At 34.3% G+C, this 19,645-nt stretch overlaps 3 protein-coding genes across 3 annotated transcripts in view; all 3 read left to right on the forward strand.

The window, feature by feature from the left end:
- The first annotated feature begins 29 nt into the window (after window positions 1-29).
- Window positions 30-1,440, forward strand: LOC145751885 (transcription initiation factor IIB-like). Its single transcript, XM_082568015.1, has one exon. It carries the CDS (start codon window positions 75-77, stop codon window positions 1,011-1,013), a length of 939 nt encoding a protein of 312 aa, XP_082424141.1. The 5' UTR covers window positions 30-74; the 3' UTR covers window positions 1,014-1,440.
- Window positions 1,328-6,591, forward strand: LOC145751884 (methylmalonate-semialdehyde/malonate-semialdehyde dehydrogenase [acylating], mitochondrial-like). The gene is made up of 13 exons (XM_082568014.1): window positions 1,328-1,504; window positions 1,593-1,637; window positions 1,871-1,942; window positions 2,116-2,277; window positions 2,744-2,822; window positions 3,031-3,185; window positions 3,489-3,636; window positions 3,749-3,912; window positions 4,004-4,151; window positions 4,525-4,706; window positions 4,964-5,132; window positions 5,580-5,689; window positions 6,118-6,591. The coding sequence occupies exons 1-13, from the start codon at window positions 1,475-1,477 to the stop codon at window positions 6,217-6,219; spliced, it is 1,566 nt and encodes a 521-aa protein (XP_082424140.1). The 5' UTR covers window positions 1,328-1,474; the 3' UTR covers window positions 6,220-6,591.
- A 1,262-nt stretch (window positions 6,592-7,853) lies between these two features.
- LOC145753612 (uncharacterized) overlaps window positions 7,854-19,645 on the forward strand; it is a 45,030-nt gene continuing 33,238 nt past the window's right edge. Inside the window, exons 1-31 of the mRNA XM_082570014.1 lie at window positions 7,854-7,933; window positions 8,044-8,205; window positions 8,608-8,705; window positions 9,100-9,198; window positions 9,857-9,949; window positions 10,121-10,216; window positions 10,280-10,381; window positions 10,552-10,829; window positions 11,006-11,207; window positions 11,394-11,527; window positions 11,618-11,818; window positions 12,116-12,260; window positions 12,452-12,580; window positions 12,686-12,800; window positions 13,049-13,154; window positions 13,220-13,374; window positions 13,463-13,661; window positions 13,895-14,114; window positions 15,250-15,557; window positions 15,657-15,757; window positions 15,944-16,064; window positions 16,173-16,384; window positions 16,560-16,791; window positions 17,017-17,157; window positions 17,242-17,374; window positions 17,549-17,881; window positions 18,092-18,326; window positions 18,521-18,644; window positions 18,720-18,855; window positions 18,950-19,152; window positions 19,310-19,517. Coding sequence (XP_082426140.1) covers window positions 7,854-7,933; window positions 8,044-8,205; window positions 8,608-8,705; window positions 9,100-9,198; window positions 9,857-9,949; window positions 10,121-10,216; window positions 10,280-10,381; window positions 10,552-10,829; window positions 11,006-11,207; window positions 11,394-11,527; window positions 11,618-11,818; window positions 12,116-12,260; window positions 12,452-12,580; window positions 12,686-12,800; window positions 13,049-13,154; window positions 13,220-13,374; window positions 13,463-13,661; window positions 13,895-14,114; window positions 15,250-15,557; window positions 15,657-15,757; window positions 15,944-16,064; window positions 16,173-16,384; window positions 16,560-16,791; window positions 17,017-17,157; window positions 17,242-17,374; window positions 17,549-17,881; window positions 18,092-18,326; window positions 18,521-18,644; window positions 18,720-18,855; window positions 18,950-19,152; window positions 19,310-19,517 — 5,101 coding nt within the window. The remainder of the gene's footprint in view (window positions 7,934-8,043; window positions 8,206-8,607; window positions 8,706-9,099; window positions 9,199-9,856; window positions 9,950-10,120; window positions 10,217-10,279; window positions 10,382-10,551; window positions 10,830-11,005; window positions 11,208-11,393; window positions 11,528-11,617; window positions 11,819-12,115; window positions 12,261-12,451; window positions 12,581-12,685; window positions 12,801-13,048; window positions 13,155-13,219; window positions 13,375-13,462; window positions 13,662-13,894; window positions 14,115-15,249; window positions 15,558-15,656; window positions 15,758-15,943; window positions 16,065-16,172; window positions 16,385-16,559; window positions 16,792-17,016; window positions 17,158-17,241; window positions 17,375-17,548; window positions 17,882-18,091; window positions 18,327-18,520; window positions 18,645-18,719; window positions 18,856-18,949; window positions 19,153-19,309; window positions 19,518-19,645) is intronic.

Raw genomic sequence — 19,645 nt, forward strand, 5'->3', positions numbered from 1 at the left:
CTGCATATTTTTCTTTGTAAAGTTGTTTAGTCAGCAATAATCATAGAAGGTTAGGTAAGTTAAGTGGTTGTACAATGTCTAGAAACCATTTGCACCAGATTCATTGCCCCCAGCACCCCGATGCCCCCTTAGTTGAGGATTACAGGGCGGGGGATATGATATGCCCCGAATGTGGGTTAGTAGTCGGGGACCGAACCATCGACGTGGGGTCAGAATGGCGAACGTTTTCGAATGATAAAGACTCCAAGGATATGTCTCGTGTTGGTGACGCACAGAACCCATTGTTATCAGGAAGCGATCTTTCCACGATTATTGAGCGTCCCACTGGACCACCTGGATCAGGTGACAGCAGTTACGCTCAGTTTTCAAACAGGAAAACGATGTCAAGTGGGGATCGTGTTTTAATTCATGCAATACGAGAGATATCTGGTATGGCCGCTCGTATTAACTTACCACAAAATATTGTGAACCGAGCAAACAAGTTGTTTAAACAAGTTTACGACTCTAAAAGTTTACGAGGAAGATCAAACGATGCAATTTCTGCTGCTTGCCTTTATATTGCTTGTAGACAAGAAGGTGTGCCGAGGACTTTTAAGGAAATTTGTGCAATATCTAGGATATCCAAAAAGGAAATTGGTCGATCTTTCAAGCTAATTGTTAAGAATCTTGAAACCAACGTTGATGTGATCACATCCGGAGATTTTATGTCAAGGTTTTGTTCAAATTTGCTTCTGCCAGCTTATGTACAAAAAGCTGCCACATATATCGCTCGCAAAGCTGTGGATGCTGATTTGGTGGCAGGAAAAAGTCCAATTTCTGTTGCAGCTGCAGCCATTTACATGGCATCTCAGGCTTCTAAAGAGAAAAAATCACAGAAGGAAATAAGTGAGATTGCGGGGGTTGCTGAAGCTACGATCAGACAATCTTATAAGTTGATGTATCCACGAGCTAAAGAACTCTTCCCCGAGGACTTCAACTTCCACATCTCAATCTCACAACTACCAACTTTTTAATTTAATTTTCTTGTAAAGTTTAGGTTAATTTTTTTGTAGTTTTAAATTTTTGTCAACCCTTAAAGTGTATGAAAACTTATTTTTAACTTTATTTAAACTATTTAACTTTTTCATAATCAAGTTATAGATTTAAAAAAACATAATACCAACTCTAGTTTGTAATTTTTTTTTTTATTTGCTTCAAACAAGCGTAAAATACACAAAAAGTTATGTAATCTCCTTTTTAAATTATTTAGTTTGTCTTAGAATAAGTTTACAATCTCACAAATATGTTAGAGTGCAAATTTCTTTGTTTCTGCATGTTTTAAGTTATTGTGATTGGTATTAGGTTGTTAGCTCCATTTGTAAACTAATGTTTAAACTCAGCTAATTAAAACTTTTTATGTTTTCACAATTCTTCTAATTTTCAACGTAATTTTTTTTTCAGGTTTAGTTAAACATTTGTTTAAATTGCCTTTATAATGCTGCGCTCAATATCATATCTGCAGACAGTAAGCGTTAATGAAATATTTAATTGTAAAACTAATTATTTTTAACAAACATTTTTAAATAATAATTTTTTCAATTTTTTTTGTTCAGGGAAAGAAATCTTTGTCTTTATTGAAAAGGAATTCTTCAACAGCGGTATGTGTTAAATTTCATTATTTTACTGTTGACTTAATATTAACTGTAATCTTATTCAACCGATTAAATTTTGTGGTTCCTAAAAATGAATTTAGGTTACTAACAAAGTTTAAATTTTGTACTACAACTTGTTTGCATAAAAATCATGCTTTTTACAAGTTTTTTGTTTCTTATGTAATATTTCACCTGTGCTTTTTATACCAGTTCAACTTATATAAACTCCTTTTATTCAGACGACCAAACTTTTTATTGACGGCAAGTTCATCGATTCAACAACCGACAAATGGATCGATTTGCACAACCCAGTAAGTATACTTAGCTCCATAGTTGCTGTTATGTTAAAGTTTTTTGACTTTTATAACTTTCAACCTGTTTAACTTAGGTATGTAAAATTGTGACTACCATTGCTCTGTGCACCTTAATTTAAATTCATGTTAAAATGTGAAGTGGCAATACCAACAAAACCTATTTATTACAGGCCACGAACGAGGTGATCACCAGAGTTCCTGAAGCCACCCAGAATGAGATGAAAGCTGCCGTGGATGCTGCTAAAAGATCGTTTCGACCTTGGGCCGAGAGTTCAGTTCTACATCGGCAACAAATTATGTTTAAATATCAACAACTTATCAAGGATAACATGGTAAGTGTTAGTGGGAAAGTGTTTGTTGTATAGTACCAAGTTCTTGCTCATACTTATGTATAACTCACATCTGGTCTTCTAGAGGTTTGATTCGTACTGTTAGTATGTTTTAGTGTTTCTACATAAAATTCCAACACAAAGTTCTCCACTCTGACCTCTAATTCCTACCCCATATTCTTTTCTTCCACAGGGTCTTAACCATAAAATTCTCGATCCAAACCCCTTTTTCTTTCTTATTTCTTTATTCTATTTATTCCTACATTTCAACCCGTAACCTCACCAAACCCACTTATATTTTATCTTGTTTCTCTATCTTGTAAATAAAAAGAGACATCCAACCAAGAAAAGGAACTCATTTCACTTGTCCAACGATAACAATGTCTACAAAAACAACAAAATCTTTGCCATACTATCTTGTAGTTAGGTTATTGCCATCCATACATAATTCAATCTTTTTATTATACAGAGTGAACTGGCCGCCTCAATCACCAAAGAACAAGGTAAAACTGTTCAGGATGCTGAGGGAGATGTTATGAGAGGATTACGTGAGTGTTTTATTATTTCGTGTGGGCGCCATTTTAATAAGAAATACAAATATTGTTGTTGGTTAGCAACTTACGTTAAAAATGACAATAATTCCCCTTACATTTAAATTAACCCTAGGTTTACCCAACCATAAGATTAAGGGTGGACATTTATTTTGTTGAAATTGTTCATTTTTTAGCATTTTTATTAATAAGTTTATTTACACAGAGGTTGTTGAGCATTGTTGCAGCATCACCTCGTTGAACTTGGGGGAAACGATGACCTCTGTTGCCAAGGACATGGACACATTTACTTATCGGTATCCACTAGGTGTCTGTGCTGGGATAACACCCTTCAACTTCCCTGCAATGATTCCACTTTGGGTGAGTTTGGTTTGTTAGAGGAAAGCTTTGTCCTACTTGGTCAATAAGCATTTATGTACAGCATATACTGTGGACAGGACACTGACTAAACAAAATGTTTTGATGACAAGGTTGGTTGTGGGCAAGATCCAAACTGCCACAATGCCTGCTTTAAAACTATCAGTATCATTATACTTAGCTAATTTTAACTGAACAGTAGACTAATAAACACTAGCATTTTGTAGCTTTGATTTACCACAACACTGGGTCCAGTTATAAACCTGGATCTCACAACTAGAGTTAAATTAAATCTTTTTATTATAGATGTTCCCACTAGCTATGGTATGTGGTAACACTTATGTAATGAAACCATCAGAGAGAGACCCTGGAGCTGCGATGTTGTTGGCCCAACTTGCACAAGATGCCGGCTTTCCTGATGGAACCCTGAACATCATCCATGGAGCACATGACGGTTTGTGTTGTAGTTTATGCTCAATGTGGAAATTAAGAGTCTTAAATGGAAGAGGATTAACTTTATGTATTTTATGTGTGTAAGTTTTCGACAGTTTATATTTTACATGTAGCTGTGAACTTTGTGTGCGATGACCCAGACATTAAAGCAGTTTCGTTCGTGGGTTCCAACCAAGCTGGTGAATATATCTATGAGAGAGCAACTAAAACTGGGAAGAAAGTTCAATCTAACATGGGGGCCAAGAACCATGGAATTATTATGCCTGATGCTGCTAAGGTAAACATGGTTTAAATTGGGCAACATATTATAACTTTGAATTAAGTAAAACTTGGATTATTTTATGTTTAAACTAGTCTTTTGTTCACAGGAGAACACATTGAATCAGTTGGCAGGAGCAGCTTTTGGAGCAGCAGGCCAACGTTGCATGGCATTGTCCACTGTCGTATTTGTTGGTGAAGCTAAGGAATGGATCACTGATATTAAAGAGAGAGCTCAAAAGTTGAATGTGAATGCTGGTATGTTGTAATACAATGTGAAACTGTATAACACCCCACTCGTCTTACCTTTATTCCTAAACTTTCTACTCCATCAATCCTTTCTACTTTACACCTGTTCTGGTATTCGTAAGTAAAAAGGGACGTTTAAGCACTAGAAGGACCACTTTTTTCTTGTCCAGCAGCAAAGCTAGTGCAAAAACTAAATTTAAATTTTTTCTACTTCCAACAATACCGAAATTAACATTTTAGCGCATAACATTTTAGTGCTTTAGCACATGAAAGCTAGTTTATGTCTTCATCTAAATTGTTTATGTTTCTTATTTTTAAGCTTTATTTTTTGGGGGTAATAAATTCCACCTTTAGGGGGGTTTCTAATAATATTTTCACCCAGGTGACCAACCCGGGTCAGACATCGGCCCCCTGATCTCACCCCAAGCCAAACAAAGAGTGGAAAGGTTAATTGAGAGTTCCACCAACGAGGGAGCCACAATATTGTTGGATGGTCGAAATATCAAGGTTAAAGGATATGAGAACGGGAACTTTGTTGGCCCAACTATCATCACTAATGTTAAGGTGAGCAGTTTGTTGGTTTTATTTTCAGTGTTATAAGGCTTAATTTAACGACCTTGCAAATAAAATGGTGTTGTTAAATAATTTTTAGTTCAATAAATTACTCGTAGGTTTCATTTTTGGCATAATAAACATAAAGTTTTACTTTTAAAAAAGTTGAAAAGCTTTTGTTTAAGGGAAATAACAAATTAAAGTCCTATGACAACTACCATAATATAACAAAGTACAAATAGAGCATTATAATCCAAATATTTCACCAGACCAACATGGAGTGCTACAAAGAGGAAATATTTGGTCCAGTGTTGGTTGTACTTGAGGCTGACAACTTGGATGAAGCAATTGAGATGACAAACGCTAATCCTTACGGAAATGGGACGGCGATCTTTACACAGAGTGGGGCAACTGCACGCAAGTTCATCAATGAGATTGGTGAGTCGAGTTATTTCTTTTTTATATATCTTTATTCTCAATGTGGGAAGGTTGACTTCATGACCTGCATAGAGTAACATCTGTTAAACAGTTACCCTAACCCAGTCTTGAGTTGTCTGGGGCAGTTTTGCCCAATATTTAAACTGCTGATTAGGTGCTGACTCAGCAGAAGTTCATACTGTTTATAGCGCCTTACTTAAAAGCAATTTAGCATGAGAGCAGTGGGGATTGAACCTAGGACCTTATTCAGTGTAAAAAGTGTTCTGACCACTACATCCCAGTTAACGGCCGTGTTTGATTCTTAGTTGTACTTTAACACTAGAAGTTGTGTTTAAAAGTGGAAACACAAAATGTTAGCACTGACGATCTATTTACCATTAGGCTTAAAAGTGTCAATAGATTTAGCTTCTTCTACTATGCCAAATAAAAACAATTTTATGTTTTAAGATGTTGGACAAATTGGGGTAAACGTTCCAATTCCGGTTCCACTTCCGATGTTTTCTTTTACCGGTTCAAGAGCTTCGTTCAGGGGTGACACCCACTTCTATGGGAAAGAGGTAAGTTAGGGGTAATTAATGGATCATGAGCTGGTTCACGGGGTGAAGTTATTGAGGTTTAGTGGTTAGTTTAAACACTTTATTTTTTGTGTTTTATAGTTGTCCTATTGTCTTTATTAAAAGTATTTTACCCTTTATGATAAAACGTTAATTAAGGGTTTGGTAAAGGGGGTAATTAAACAGTTTTTAACCTACTTATAAGGGGTAATCTTATGTGGTAAAGTTACATTTGTCGTGTTGCCTCTATTTAAAGTTATGTCACTTTTGGTTTGCTGGTTGTATACGATGTGAAATCTGTTTTAATTTACAAATTTTACATAACACTTGTATCTAATAAAAGCTAGTTATGCCAAATAACACACTGAATAATAACAAAAATTTAACCACAAATAATTTCAACATTAAAATAAACACTTTTGTTGTTGCAGGGGGTCCAGTTTTTCACCCAACTTAAAACAGTCACCCAACTATGGAGGGAGGAAGATGTTCAGCATTCTAAAGCTGCAGTTTCGATGCCTGTTCTTAAATAAACTTTGTGACGTCATAAGCCCATTGTAACGAACAATCTGGTGTCTTTGTTCTGGCTTCTTTTGCAATTGACACCAGCTTTTATGGCTGTGTAACCACCAAAGTTGTAATTTATCATTCTTATATTTATTTCTATCATGCAATTAATCTTTTTTACATGAAAATGCCTTTTAAGCTTAAATATATACAACATAAACCGATTAAGGTTAAATTAGTTGCGAATTGTTTATTAAGTTTGTAAATTACCAAGTTTCGATGTGTTTTTACCTGTTCAACTTTGTGCCATTATTGGAAAAGTTTGTTTAAATTTAGACTTTTGCACTAACAAAATCATGAAATATTTTAAGGTGAATAAATTATTGTCGCGGTTTAAGTTAAAACAGAGCTTTTTATAATTTACGGTTTTGCAGACATATTATGGTTTCATTTCAGTTAAAACTGTAACAACTGCAAAACCAATATTAGGTTAAAAAGACATTTAAGCGTTTAATATACTGAACAATTGGTTAAAATTATTTTGGATAGTTTTAAAATACGGGATTTAAAAAGTTGCTGGGTGCGGAAAATACTGGGGCCGTATGACGGAATTTTTACCCCCTTTCCTTATCTTGCGCTTTATAGTTGATTTCGCATCATTCCTTGACCATCATTCCTTAAAGTCATTTTGCATCATCCCTTGACCTTTAAAGTTAATCCCGCACAGTTTTCATCCCTGTAAGTAAATACTGCATTCATCCCCCAGCGAAATACAACAATTCCACTCCGTGTTGCGCTAATTTTTGTTAACGTTTACACGCGATCCCGCATCCTGTACTTTGGTGTTGTACCAGTCTTTGTTTATTAAAGATATTAGAAAGGGCAACATTTTTTTGAAAAAAGTTAGTTCCGGGTTTTAGATATTTTTTCCCAGCGATATTTTCTCGAATATCCGGCTTGTTTGTCCATGAACGCTACATTATGACGTATAAGTAGCACATTATGACGAATCTTATCCAGGATGTTATTTTAAAATTATTTTCAACAATATCTTAAGAGGTTTAACTCCGAACACTCAATATCGAAATGTTGTTAAAATAACAACAATATGTTAACAAGAAGGTACTGAAAATTTGTCGTAAATTATATTGAAAATTTGTCGTAAATTTAAAGAAAACTCATTAAGTTGATTCCTTGCGTTGGTTTTAATAACAATCATTTATTTAAAAATTATTCAAAAATCATAAAATTAGTTTTTTTTTAATCTTAGAAAATTTGTTTTATATTTTAAATATCAACTAAAAAGTAAATCTTTTAAAACATAGGCTAAACTGTTTCAGTTTTATATACATAAAATTAGCCTACCTCTAAAAGGTTTTTTAAAAAAGTTTTCTTTTTGTGGTTTTTTATAAAAAGTTTAAATACGTAACAATGACAAAGCCGAATACGTCATCAATCATTATCGCGTTATTTCGATATTGTTAAAAAAACTTTTTTTGTGCGAAAAACTTATAAATATTGCGACCGAACTTTTTTGTCTCCATACCTGGTACTTTCTCCAGCGTATATTTTCAACACGAATTGATATTTGTGAAATAAATAGAAATAAACTTTAAATAAATAATTTAAATTATTGAGTTTTTGTGTTTAAGCCTTGACCATGGCTTTAAATAGCAAGGTTTTTGGGTCGTCAGTTTTGTACTTTTTGGTGATTTTTACGCCAATATTAGCGCAAAATAAGTAAGGTTTTTTTTATTTATTTTATTAAATGGTTTTACTATTCTTAGAGTTGCTGAAATTTGCCGCAATTTTCAGTTTTAAATTTAAGTTAATTAGTTTATTTTTTTTAGTCGATGTCCAGTGACCATTAACGAAAAGAAGAATGTCACTGAAACAGTTGAAGTTATGAAGTGGAAAGTTGAAAGTTACCAAGAATGTGATTCAAAACAGGAGAATGATGTTGAACTTTCAAGGGAAGTTTCAGACGGAATGGAGACCTGCACTTTTAACAGGTTAACCCTAGGTTTACATTGGTCCAACCCGTATCCGTTGCAAGCCATTGCAATAAAAAATCTAAGGGTACAATAAAGTTAGTGTCACATATTAAACAGTTTATTAAATGTCATTATGTTTTATATATATGTTTAGAAATGTTGACATTGCTTACCATTTCTGACCTAATATTTAGTTTTATTTGCTGTTATTTGTGGTTTTGAGGCTGCTTGACACTGTTTTACGTTTGCTCGGTCGTAGGCAGCTAAAGCAAGCCTCGAAACTGCGAATGTTATCGACTAACTCAAATAGTAATATACTCTACCAGTCCTAATTAAATATCAGGTTAAGTCACTGCTTGGTTGAGGAAATGTTTAAATACATTAATTTTATAAATTAAATTTATATTTGACCCAACCCAGGAGCACAACCGAAACAGAGGAAATGGTGAAAACCGTCAACGTTCCTCGTGAAGTTCTGGCTTGCTGTAAAGGTTGGATCGGGGAGGATTGCGACACTGGTTTGTTTAAACTTATTATAAAACCGTTTAAACACATACATATCTTTAAAACGATAAACATGAGTTTATAAGTTTATCCAGTTGATTTGTTCTAGATCACTCCGATAGGTTTGTAAAGAAATGCCATTATAAATATAACTGCAAATATAACATACTTAAAATCTTTATGTAATCATTACTACTTTTGGCATGTTTTAAATCATTAACTTGATTTTGTCATTTTTTTCCGTCGCATTGTTGTAATATTAATTGTATATCGTATTTATTATTTACTTTTATCAATGCGCGAAAAATCAAAATAAAAAATAAGGTTTTAATCTTAAACTTTTCCCCGAATCGCACTTAAATACGTGTTAATGTTTATTTATAACTTTTTAAAGCCCATTTTTTGCAGCGATCTGCCAGAACAAATGTGAACATGGAAGCGTTTGTTCAAGTCCAGACATCTGTGATTGCTCGGGAACCGGTTACTCTGGGATTTCATGCGAGATACGTAAGTTAAAACAACCTTAAAAATAACACTGACTTATTTCGCAATAGTTGGGTAAAATATATAAAAATTTAAACATTTTGTTGTTCAGCGTTGAGCTTTTTATCACGTAAAACATAAGTGTAATATATATATATATATGGAAAGTTGTTATTTTAATAAAAGTTCGTAACATTATCGTTCGCCACTTTAAAAGTTTCATGTCCGAACTAGGCTAGCACGTCTCACGGTTTATAAAAACATTTGTTTTGTTTGGCTGCGCTAAGTGAGACCACGACACCACTAAACAAACTAAAAGTTGTTTGATATTCTTAACAATAATGGAAATACATTGGTCTTACTAAGTAGCGGATATATCCAAGTGTTATTTTTGACTTTTGCGTCATCACTGATTTTGATATTAAACTTTAAATTTTTTCAAACCGGATGAAATAAATGATTTAAAGTTGCTTTTTGGTTTGAAAATCATAATTTGTTTTATTTTTACTAAGTCTGTACTAAATTATTTTTATGTTTGCTTTTGTTAACAACACACATAACCGCTTACATTTTAGTAGTTTTTATGTTGAATGAATTTAAACTCTTAACAAAATAACGACAGCGTTTAAAACTTAACTTCCACTTCGCTCAGCATATGCTAACTTGTTGTTTGACCTTACAGCGGTGTGTTCAATCTGCCACAACGGAGGAAAATGCACTGCTCCGAATACTTGCAAGTGTGTTGATGGCTGGACAGGAGCTACCTGTAAAACAGGTGAATCTTAACTGAAACTAGTTACTTTCCCACCTTACATAAAAATATTTTGGGTCAAATTCAGAATACTTAAGATTTTTAGTGTAAATTTAACTGCAGACAGCAATAGTCCCTTAAATTAACCCGTGCTGCTCTTTTTTTGTGTGGCTTATAACCTTATTTTACTTCTAGCTTTATGCGACCCGCCTTGTGTGAATGACGGAAAATGTAGCAGCCCGAACGAATGTTCATGTCCTCTTGAATGGAAGGGAAAATATTGCGAAACAGGTAAAAGTTATCACTAAACTGGTATATTCAACATTATATGACTTGCAACTTGTTTATTTCTAGCGAATATCGAATGCGTAAATGAGTGTTTGAACGGAGGCAAATGTGTGGCTGGAGGAACTTGTTCCTGTGCTGATGGCTACGAAGGAAAACAATGCGAAAGCGGTGAGATTAAGTTTTTAAACACATGTTTGTTTAATTTATTCGTTACCAAAACTTGGGCTTTAAAGATAAAGTAGTTGGTGTACTTAATTTTAAATTAGTATAGCATTATTTGTTATTGATAACAGTTATTTTGTATGACTGTAAAACTTGATTTTAAATTTGTTGTCTAGCAATTTGCGTGGACGGCTGCTCGGACCAAGGTTCATGTGTGGAGCCTAACATTTGCATGTGCAAAGAGGGTTTTACGGGGAAGACCTGCAGTGAAGTCGAGACAGCAGGTTTGGTTCCAATCGTGGATGTGACAACTCTGTCATCCAATGAACATGAGTCTGTGTGCTCAGCATGGGGAATGAATCACTACATCTCGTTTGATGGTCATCAGTTCTACTTTCCAGGGGATTGTGCTTATAACTTGGCATATGAGTGCAGCGGCACTTTCCGTGTGCTGGTAAGTTGAAAGAATTAGAACTGAAACTTAAACATTAACTTAGAATGATATCCTTAGTCCAAAATAACTTGATATATATTTGTTAAACTCAGACGGTGTCACCTAACCTAAGATGTTTTAACTTATTTCCTAACTTATTCTACCTTGAAATATCTAAATGATTCATTTAAACCCAGGTGATCAACAAGTTCTCATGTGAAGAAGGAACCAACTGCAAACGAGCAGTAAGAGTTGAACTTGGGCCCATGCACAAATTGATGTTGTTTCCCAATAACACTGCAACTTATAACGATCGGTTTGTGAACATGCCAAAGACTTTGGATAAAACTATCACATTGGCTCAAGTTGGGGCGTATACAGTAGTTGGCTTGTTAACAGGTAAAGAGCTTTATAAAATTTGCAATCATATTAAAATAATTACCAAAAAAAGTTGGTTATAGTTGAAACCTTGCTTTAGGTAAAATCAATTTAAGTTTAACTTACGAATACTTACTACAACCTTATTATTTATTGACCAAAAAATTAGGCTTGTTGTCAACCTCAAGGTTATATTTTGTTCCTTAGGAGTGCGTGTGTTGTTTGATAACTTGAACTCAGTTTATGTGGTTGTACCTGAAAGTTACAAGGCTGAGATGTGTGGAATGTGCGGAAACTACGACGGAGTTAGCACCAACGACATGGTTGTTAACAATGAAAAGGTAAAAATCAAAGCAATATCAAAAATCTTATAACTTAGAACTAAAACTTGGAATAAATCGTAAATATTGAAAATATTTTCCATATTTTAGGAATTCACCAACGTAAATGAATATGGAAACTACTTCCACATCGCGGAAGCTTCAGTCTCCGCATCTTGTGATCCTGTCCCATCCAATCTTCCCCATCCCTGTGCCCAGTATTCACAGCAGCAAATTGAACAAGTGGAAGCTCATTGTGGATTGTTGTTAAGCGAGGCCTTCTCTCCATGCCATTCTGTTATCGATCCTAATGTAAGAAGTTTAATATTTGCCGTGTTAGATGCCTGACTTTGTAAACTAAATTTGACAAGTTTTTTTCACCCTTTAGTCTTGACTTTTTTATAAAAAGCTGTTTGTTAGTATTATTTTTAATGTTAAAGGGCCTTTAAGATAATACAAAGCGGAGGAAAATCAAACTTCGAAGTTATAGTTTTACTATAAATTACTTAGCAGTATTTTGCCAAATGTCGCCGAACTCATATTCAACAGCTGTTGGTAAAACAATATTTAATGAGAGCTTGTAATTAATATGTTATAAATTTGTTCCAGGAATACGTACAAAGATGCATCATGGACACTTGTGCTTGTGGAGCTGACCAATACGATGGTTGTTCGTGCGAAACTTTTACTCATTACTCCAGGGTGTGTGCTTACCACCAGGTGGTGCTAACGTGGAGGTCACCAAACTTTTGTAGTAAGTAATATACAATATCACACCCCTTTTCAATAAATATATAAAAAAATCCACTTAAGGGGATAATTAAAAAAATATTATGCCAGGTAATGTGGTTCATGGCACTAGGAGCCTAAAGTTGTCAGGTTTTATAACCATGCGTTCAGTGCAAGTTGATTAACCATAAATACTAAACCCACAACACATTACAGATATCCAATGCAGTGGAGGAATGGTTTACAGCGAATGCGGATCAGCTTGCCCGGAAACTTGTGAAACGGCCGGTTTTGAAACGGAATGTTCACAAAATATTTGCGTGGACGGTTGCCATTGCCCTTCAGGTTTTTGCAATACTTTTACGTTATTAGTAAAAAGTTGTAGTAAAGGTTTTTTCATAAATAGTTTTTTATATTGTGATGCATTTTCACATGTTTAATTTGTTGTAGGAACTGTACTGGATGAGACCCAAAACGTTTGTGTAAAGAGAGAGAGTTGTCCGTGCAGTAGCGCTGGAAGAGTTTATCAGAGTAACGAAGTCATCAAACAGGATTGCAATAATTGGTAAAGTTATCGTGGATATTAGAATTGGTTAATATTAAACTAAAATGTTTATAACTGGTTGTTTAACGTGGCTACAATAAGATAATGGGACTTTGTGTTTGATGCTCATTTCAAACATGTGATATCTAAAAGGGTCGAAACTTTTGACTGATAAGAGCCAACATAACAGACTCATTAAAGCCATACTTGCTTTAAAAACTAGTCATTTATTGGAAATTTAAAAAAGTAAAATAATTACCTGTTAATAGTACTTGCACTGGAGGTCGATGGAATTGCACGATTGAGGAATGTCCGGTGGTTTGTTCGGCCATTGGTGAGGATCATTATATCACATTTGATGGAAGGCAATACCAGGTACGTGGTGTTAAGGTGAATGTTGTATATCTTGAAACAACAACTAGATTTATATTTTGTTCTAGTTTTCCTCCGGCTGTGAATATGTTCTCGCTCAATCCAAAATGGGGATCGAAAAACCTTTCGCAATTTGGGTTCAAAACACCGGATGCGGTTTCTATGACAACCAGGAATGCAGGAAAACTCTTTCCATTAAGTTGTGGAACAAAGGTGTTTTCAGGTTCGAAGTCATGCTAACAAATTGGTTTGTTTTTGTCATTTTACTAACAATAAACAGTTGTTTTGCATAAAATAAACATCTTTTTTAGATTGTTAGCGCATGGAAAGGTGACCTTGGGCAACTCCCGCGCCTTCCTGATGCTTCCCTACACTGACTCTGATCTTGGGGTCAACATCGATCTACTTTCCACAACTTTTCTGAGGTTTCAAACTCAATCAGGGATCCAAATCATCTGGGATGGGATGCATCGAATCTACATCAAGTTGGACCCATCTTATAAAAATCAGGTAAATTTTAACAACAAATGTCTAAGGGTAAAGTTGAAATGTTAAATATTATAACATTAATAACATTTTTATTAACATTAGCAACGGTGTTTATTAAATGATTTTTATATAAGTAATTTAAATTTGTTTAAAAAATAAAATTAAGTTAAAAAATCGACAAAGATTTTAAAAAGAGTGTGTTGCCCCAACATTTTAAACCTAAAAACCTTTACTAAGCTTTTCTACTGTACTAGGTTCAAGGGTTGTGTGGGTTATACAATTTGAACAGAATAGACGACCTAACTCTACCTAGTGGGGCAACCACAGTTGACGTGACTGAGTTTGGCAACTCATGGAAGACTGATATCTCCTGTAGTGCTAACCAAGCTACCACTGGCATCGCAGTCGATGCTTGCTCTATTGCAAGCGATTATGCAACTCATGCTAAGGTCATGTGCTCAAGTCTTAAACTAGGTATGATCGTTTTTGATTATTTTAAGCAGAATCTTAAAAATAATCTTTATTAGGTTTAATTGCAAAAAGTCTACTTAACGCTAACACTAGTTGAAATAGCGTATTTAGAGTTAAGCTAGTCTAAGGTTAAATAACAAGTAAGGGTAAGAATTAACATTTAAAAAACTCCCTATTTTTCCACCTTCGTGTTTTATGGCCCTAACATTTGGCGCCTTTTAGTGCCTTTAAAAATGAAACATCTTGTTTAACAATCGCTTAATTTTCGTAAACTGCTAAACATAACGTGCAAATTTTTCGTAGAAAAGTGCGTTATTTTTGATTGCTTTAATGCGTTGTTTAATAAAAAAAACTTATATTTTCCAAACTTTTACAACTTTAAAATCCCATCAACAAGATAAAATTTGTTTTAATAATTAAAAGCGATAAAGTTTAATGGTCAAATACCTTTTTACTATTTTATACTTGCGTAACAAAACTTTAAAAAATACCGTATATAACTTTGCTGATACTGAAGACATTATAAACAGTATAATACCAAGCCTACTAAACTTAAATACATTGCGCAACAAACTTGCGGGAATGAAATTAACGCATTGCCAAAACATGTAAAGAAATTGTTATTAAATGCCCTCTAATAACCTTTATTCACGCAGGATACTGTCGATGTAATTAAGTTAGTTCGAAACCGGTTTAAAATAGCTTGAAAAATATACGTAAATATTCACAGGTAATATTATCGCCTCGTCCATTATTTGTTGATTAGCTATTTCTAGTTTATTTGTAAAAACGATTCGCTAATTAAAAAAATCGATTCGGTTTTGGCGAACAGCAAACCGTTATTTCGTTCTCGGCACGTTAAGTCAAAACCTTTGTTTAACATTTTAATCCCATGTAGCTGGTAAGTCTTAAATGGGTTAAAAGCCCAATGTTTACATGAGGTCAGGTTGGAATTGCGCCATTTTTCAATGTTTTTTAAAGTTATGTTATTTAGTAGAAATAAAAGATTTTTATAATTCAAAAGTCATATACTAACGTTATATAAACATTTAGTTTTAACATACTAACAAAAAATTAACAGGAGATTTGTTAATCTATATTCACCTAACTTAAGATTTGTTATAATCATCATTTGCAGGTGAATTTCAGAAATGCAATGCCTTTGTAAACCCATCAATTTACATCACAATGTGTGAACATGACGTTTGTCATTGCCTCCATAAATTTGAAGCAAACTCGGTAGCTTGCAAGTGCACAGTGTTTAGTGCATACGCTCGTGCCTGTGGCAGAGCTGGGGTCCCAATCCTTGGAGACCCATCATGGCGGGTTGAAGAGAGTTGTGAGACTAGTTGTAGTAATGGAAGGGTGTGGAATGAGTGCAGTGGCGGAGATTGTGAGATAACTTGCCAGATGGTCAGCAACAGACAACTCTCCAACTGTACTGCTGTAAGTTGCATTTATTTTAGCATTAAAAGTTTTTTAAAAGATAATTCTTTGAATGTTGTTCTAAAACATCACTATTTAGCTAATCTAATATTATTGTAGAGTGGGGAATGCGTGGAAGGTTGTAGATGTCCGCTCAGACAAGTTTACGATGAGGCTGAAGAGAAATGTGTTGAACTATCGCAATGTTCTTGCTACCACAAGTATGTGCACAGATTTAAATGATCTCTTGTTTATGTCGTTTAAAACTGACTAAACTTTTAGCATTCTATAGTTTTGACTGTGTGTTAAGTCATGTAGTGTAATGTAGTATAAGTATGTTAAGTTTACTTTTAAAATTTGTGACTACTATAGTTAACAAAACATAAATCAGTTTTTAAATTTACCAGCAATGTAGCATACCCAACTGGAAGCACCAGACAGTCAGCATGTGACCAATGTACTTGCAGTAATGGTGTGTGGCAATGTAAATCTATTCAGGGATGTACAAAGCAGAATATCTGTGCCGAGGTGAGATCTAAATTATTGCATTCCCTTACTTTCATATGTTTAAAAGCTCAATAAAAGTTTAATGCAACTTTTAAAAATTGTTTTAATTTATTTAAATTATGTTAACAGGGGCTGGTGTGGAACAACTGTACTGAATGTCAACGAACATGCGACAACATGCACATGGCATGTGAGCAGTTGGAATGTCACGAGGGTTGTGCTTGTCCTAATGGAACAGTGTTAAATGAAGGACAATGCATTCAACCTGAGACTTGTCCGTGCCATTTTAAGGGAAAGAGTTATGTGGAAGGAAGCTGGGTGAAGAAGGATTGCAACTTTTGGTAAGGAAAGTTTGTAACTCAAGTAAAACATGGTTATATTAGGTTCGGGATCAATAAGTTTTTAAATTTAACAGATGTTATTAAAAGGGTATAAGTTAAATTAAAAAATTTAAATTGGCCAGCTTTAAAATTAATAGCCTAATGATTGCATTATGCCCATTTTATTATCTTTTAGTCGATGCAAGAATGCAAACTGGGAATGTACTGAGAAGGAATGCCCAGCTTACTGCTCAGCATACGGTGATCCTCATTATGAGACTTTCGATAAACTTAAGTACGAGTTCCATGGTGATTGCACTTATGTGTTAGCTGAGGATTACTGTGGTGATGGAGTTGGATCATTCAGGATCTCAGTTGAGAATGTTCCTTGTAGCACTGGTGGTGTAACATGCACCAAAGCTGTTAAAGTAAGTTGTTGTTTTGTTTTGTAAAAAGACTGACAAAATGTACAAATGTTGTTACCCTGTTTAATGTAGATTTAGCCTCCAATTTAGGCTTCAACATGATAATTTATCACTTAGGAAAATTACACAATATTTCAAATTTTATGTATATATATATATAAAGCTTTTTTTATGTTTATTCCTTCTATCACTAAACTTAAATTAATTATTTTTTAACCTGTCTTACAGCTCCAACTGTATGACACAGTGATCCAAATGATTAGGGGAGCAAAACCAATCGTGTCAAAGAATCCATTTGCCCGACCAGATACTCCAAAGGCGGACTTCAAGATAACCCAAGCTGGACTCTTTTTAATTGTTAAGACCAAGGTAATATAAATACTAGGTAACTTACTTTAAATTGTTGTATACAACACTACATTTCATGGTAAACAACTTAATTTTATGTTTTAGATTGGTCTGAGTATCTTATGGGATGTTGGCACGAGAGTTTATGTGAAACTTGAACCAACTTTTAAGAGTAAAGTTTGTGGTTTGTGCGGGGATTTTGATGGAAATGCTCTCAATGATTTCAGGACTAGACAAGGTAGATTTGCTGTATTTATATTTAAAAAATTTCAAAAGTGTTGAATATTTTTGAATACAAAAACGAAGTTAAATAAACCACAGCTACAGTAAATCATATAATGTTGTTGGATTTACTAACACACTAAACAACTTAATACCAAGGACTTTTAATAAAATAACTTTAAAACCTTAGGTGAGGTTGAGGCAAGTGCATACAGGTTTGGAGATACTTGGAAGGTCTACAGTTCATGTCCTCGCTCTGAGGAAGAACCAATTCATCCTTGTATCGTGAGTCCACAGAGAGCAGACTGGGCTCGATATGCTTGCAGAATAATCAGGGAATCACCATTCTCAGAGTGCCATAGCATGGTTGATCCTGAACCTTTCTATGAGAGTTGTTTGTGGGATTCGTGTGGTTGTGACAGAGGTGGTGATTGTGAATGTATGTGCACTGCAGTGGCTGCTTATACAAGAGAGTGTAATGAAGCTGGTGTACATGTTAGATGGAGGTCTACTGGAAGTTGCGGTAAATATCTTTTTTGAGTTATACTTACTTTTATAAAATTCAGTTAACAGAGGACTTCAGAATTTTTTTAAAAGAAAAATGTTTACACGAACATATTTAAAAACAATAATAAACATATCAATCTTTTCTTAAACTTTTGATGTTTAAGCTCTAATAAAAACTAACTTGAAATGAACTTCTGAGTACTTATAATAAACTTTTTTACTAAAGGATTACAATGTGAGGCTGGCAAGGTTTACCAGGAATGTGGGACGACGTGTTCTGCTGATTGCTGGTCAGAAGTTGCGGATGAAGGATGTGCAAACACCTGTGTGGAGGGATGCCACTGCATGAATGGAACGGTGTTGCATGAAGGGAAATGTATTGAGAGACAGCAATGTCCTTGCAAGATTGGAAGCATGATTATACCTAGAGGACAGATTATTCCTTACAACTGCATGAGTTGGTATGCTTATTTAAAGTTGTTTTTGTCTAATTAAATGATTATTAACCAAATTTTACTATCCAACAATTGTAGATAATTATGGTTCACAGATATGCAATTGAAATTGAGTTCAGTATCTCAAACTTTTTATCTTTCAAGCGCCATGCTAAATGTATTACATTACAATTATTAATCTAACACTTGTGTGTGTATAGTGAATGTGAAGGAAGTAGATTAAAATGCACTGGAACACCATGCAAAATTGTGACAACTACTACTCCTAGTGGTCAAACTACAACTGAGACAACTACCATGCTTAGTAGCCAATCTACAACCGAGGTTTTATTCATATTTTAAATATTACTATTTTTTTAAGTATAAATTGTTTTGTACTTAATATCTCTTTATATACAGTCAACAACACCAATTTATGTTTCCACTACTTCAACTGGTGAGATTATAATGACAACATCGGGCAACTTTACCACGAATGAGGTGACTCAACCGATAACTTCTGGGCCAAGCACAACTGTTGAAACTACCACAACCGGTAAGAAATTTTAAGTTTTGTAAATTTAAACTTTAACATTTTTCTAAAGTAAACTGAATAACACAAAGACAACTTTCCATTGTTTTATTTTCAGAATGCCAGAATGGAATGGAATTGCAAGAATGTGTGAGTGTTTGTGTTGAGAAATGTCACTACTTAAAAAATGATGAGCCTTGCTTTGAAAGTCGAGTGTGTCATCCTGGTTGTGGTTGTCCTGGTAACAAGGTGTTGGGTGAAGAGGGGTGTGTGGAACCGATGGATTGTGCTTGTAAAGATGAAGCTGGAGATGTTCACCAGGTTATTTGTTGTAATGTTAAAAAATTTTTATAAAATTCAAATGAAATCAAAGTTTAAAAAAAATTTATAAAGTTTAAGTTATTTAACTTATATTTAAAGTTTTTTTCGATTTAAGTTTTAAAACTTTAATTTTTTTAAAAGTTACTTTTTTTTGTAGCCTGGTACAATGTGGAAGAAAGGAGAATGTGAACGTTGCAGTTGCTTCAACAATGAAGTTACTTGCAACCTTATGCAGTGCGCACAACCAGTTTGTGAAGAGGGAATGGTTCTTGTTAGTGTTGCTGGGATGTGCTGTCAGACTTGCGTGGCTCTCACAACTTTTCCTGCTACTTCGACTATGGCAACTAAACCTGTTTGTGGAGAAGGTAGGTTGAGTTTCATGTTGTATGACATATATTATAAGGATAAGTTGTTTAATTGTCTTTAATTGTACTGTAGGTACATCACTGACGACTTTTTAATATTTAATGTTTGTTTGCTTTTTGTTATTAGG

Source organism: Corella eumyota, chromosome 5 (genome assembly GCF_963082875.1).
Source record: "Corella eumyota chromosome 5, kaCorEumy4.1, whole genome shotgun sequence".
NCBI classification, from domain to species: Eukaryota; Metazoa; Chordata; class Ascidiacea; order Phlebobranchia; family Corellidae; genus Corella; species Corella eumyota.

Bases quoted from the DNA above. Each gene is read 5' to 3' on its own strand.
- LOC145751885 (XM_082568015.1), top strand. From the start codon at position 75: ATGTCTAGAAACCATTTGCACCAGATTCATTGCCCCCAGCACCCCGAT.
- LOC145751884 (XM_082568014.1), top strand. From the start codon at position 1,475: ATGCTGCGCTCAATATCATATCTGCAGACA. The intron at 1,943-2,115 runs GTAAGTATACTT...TATTTATTACAG, and splicing joins GGATCGATTTGCACAACCCA to GCCACGAACGAGGTGATCAC. The intron at 3,637-3,748 runs GTTTGTGTTGTA...TTTTACATGTAG, and splicing joins CATCCATGGAGCACATGACG to CTGTGAACTTTGTGTGCGAT.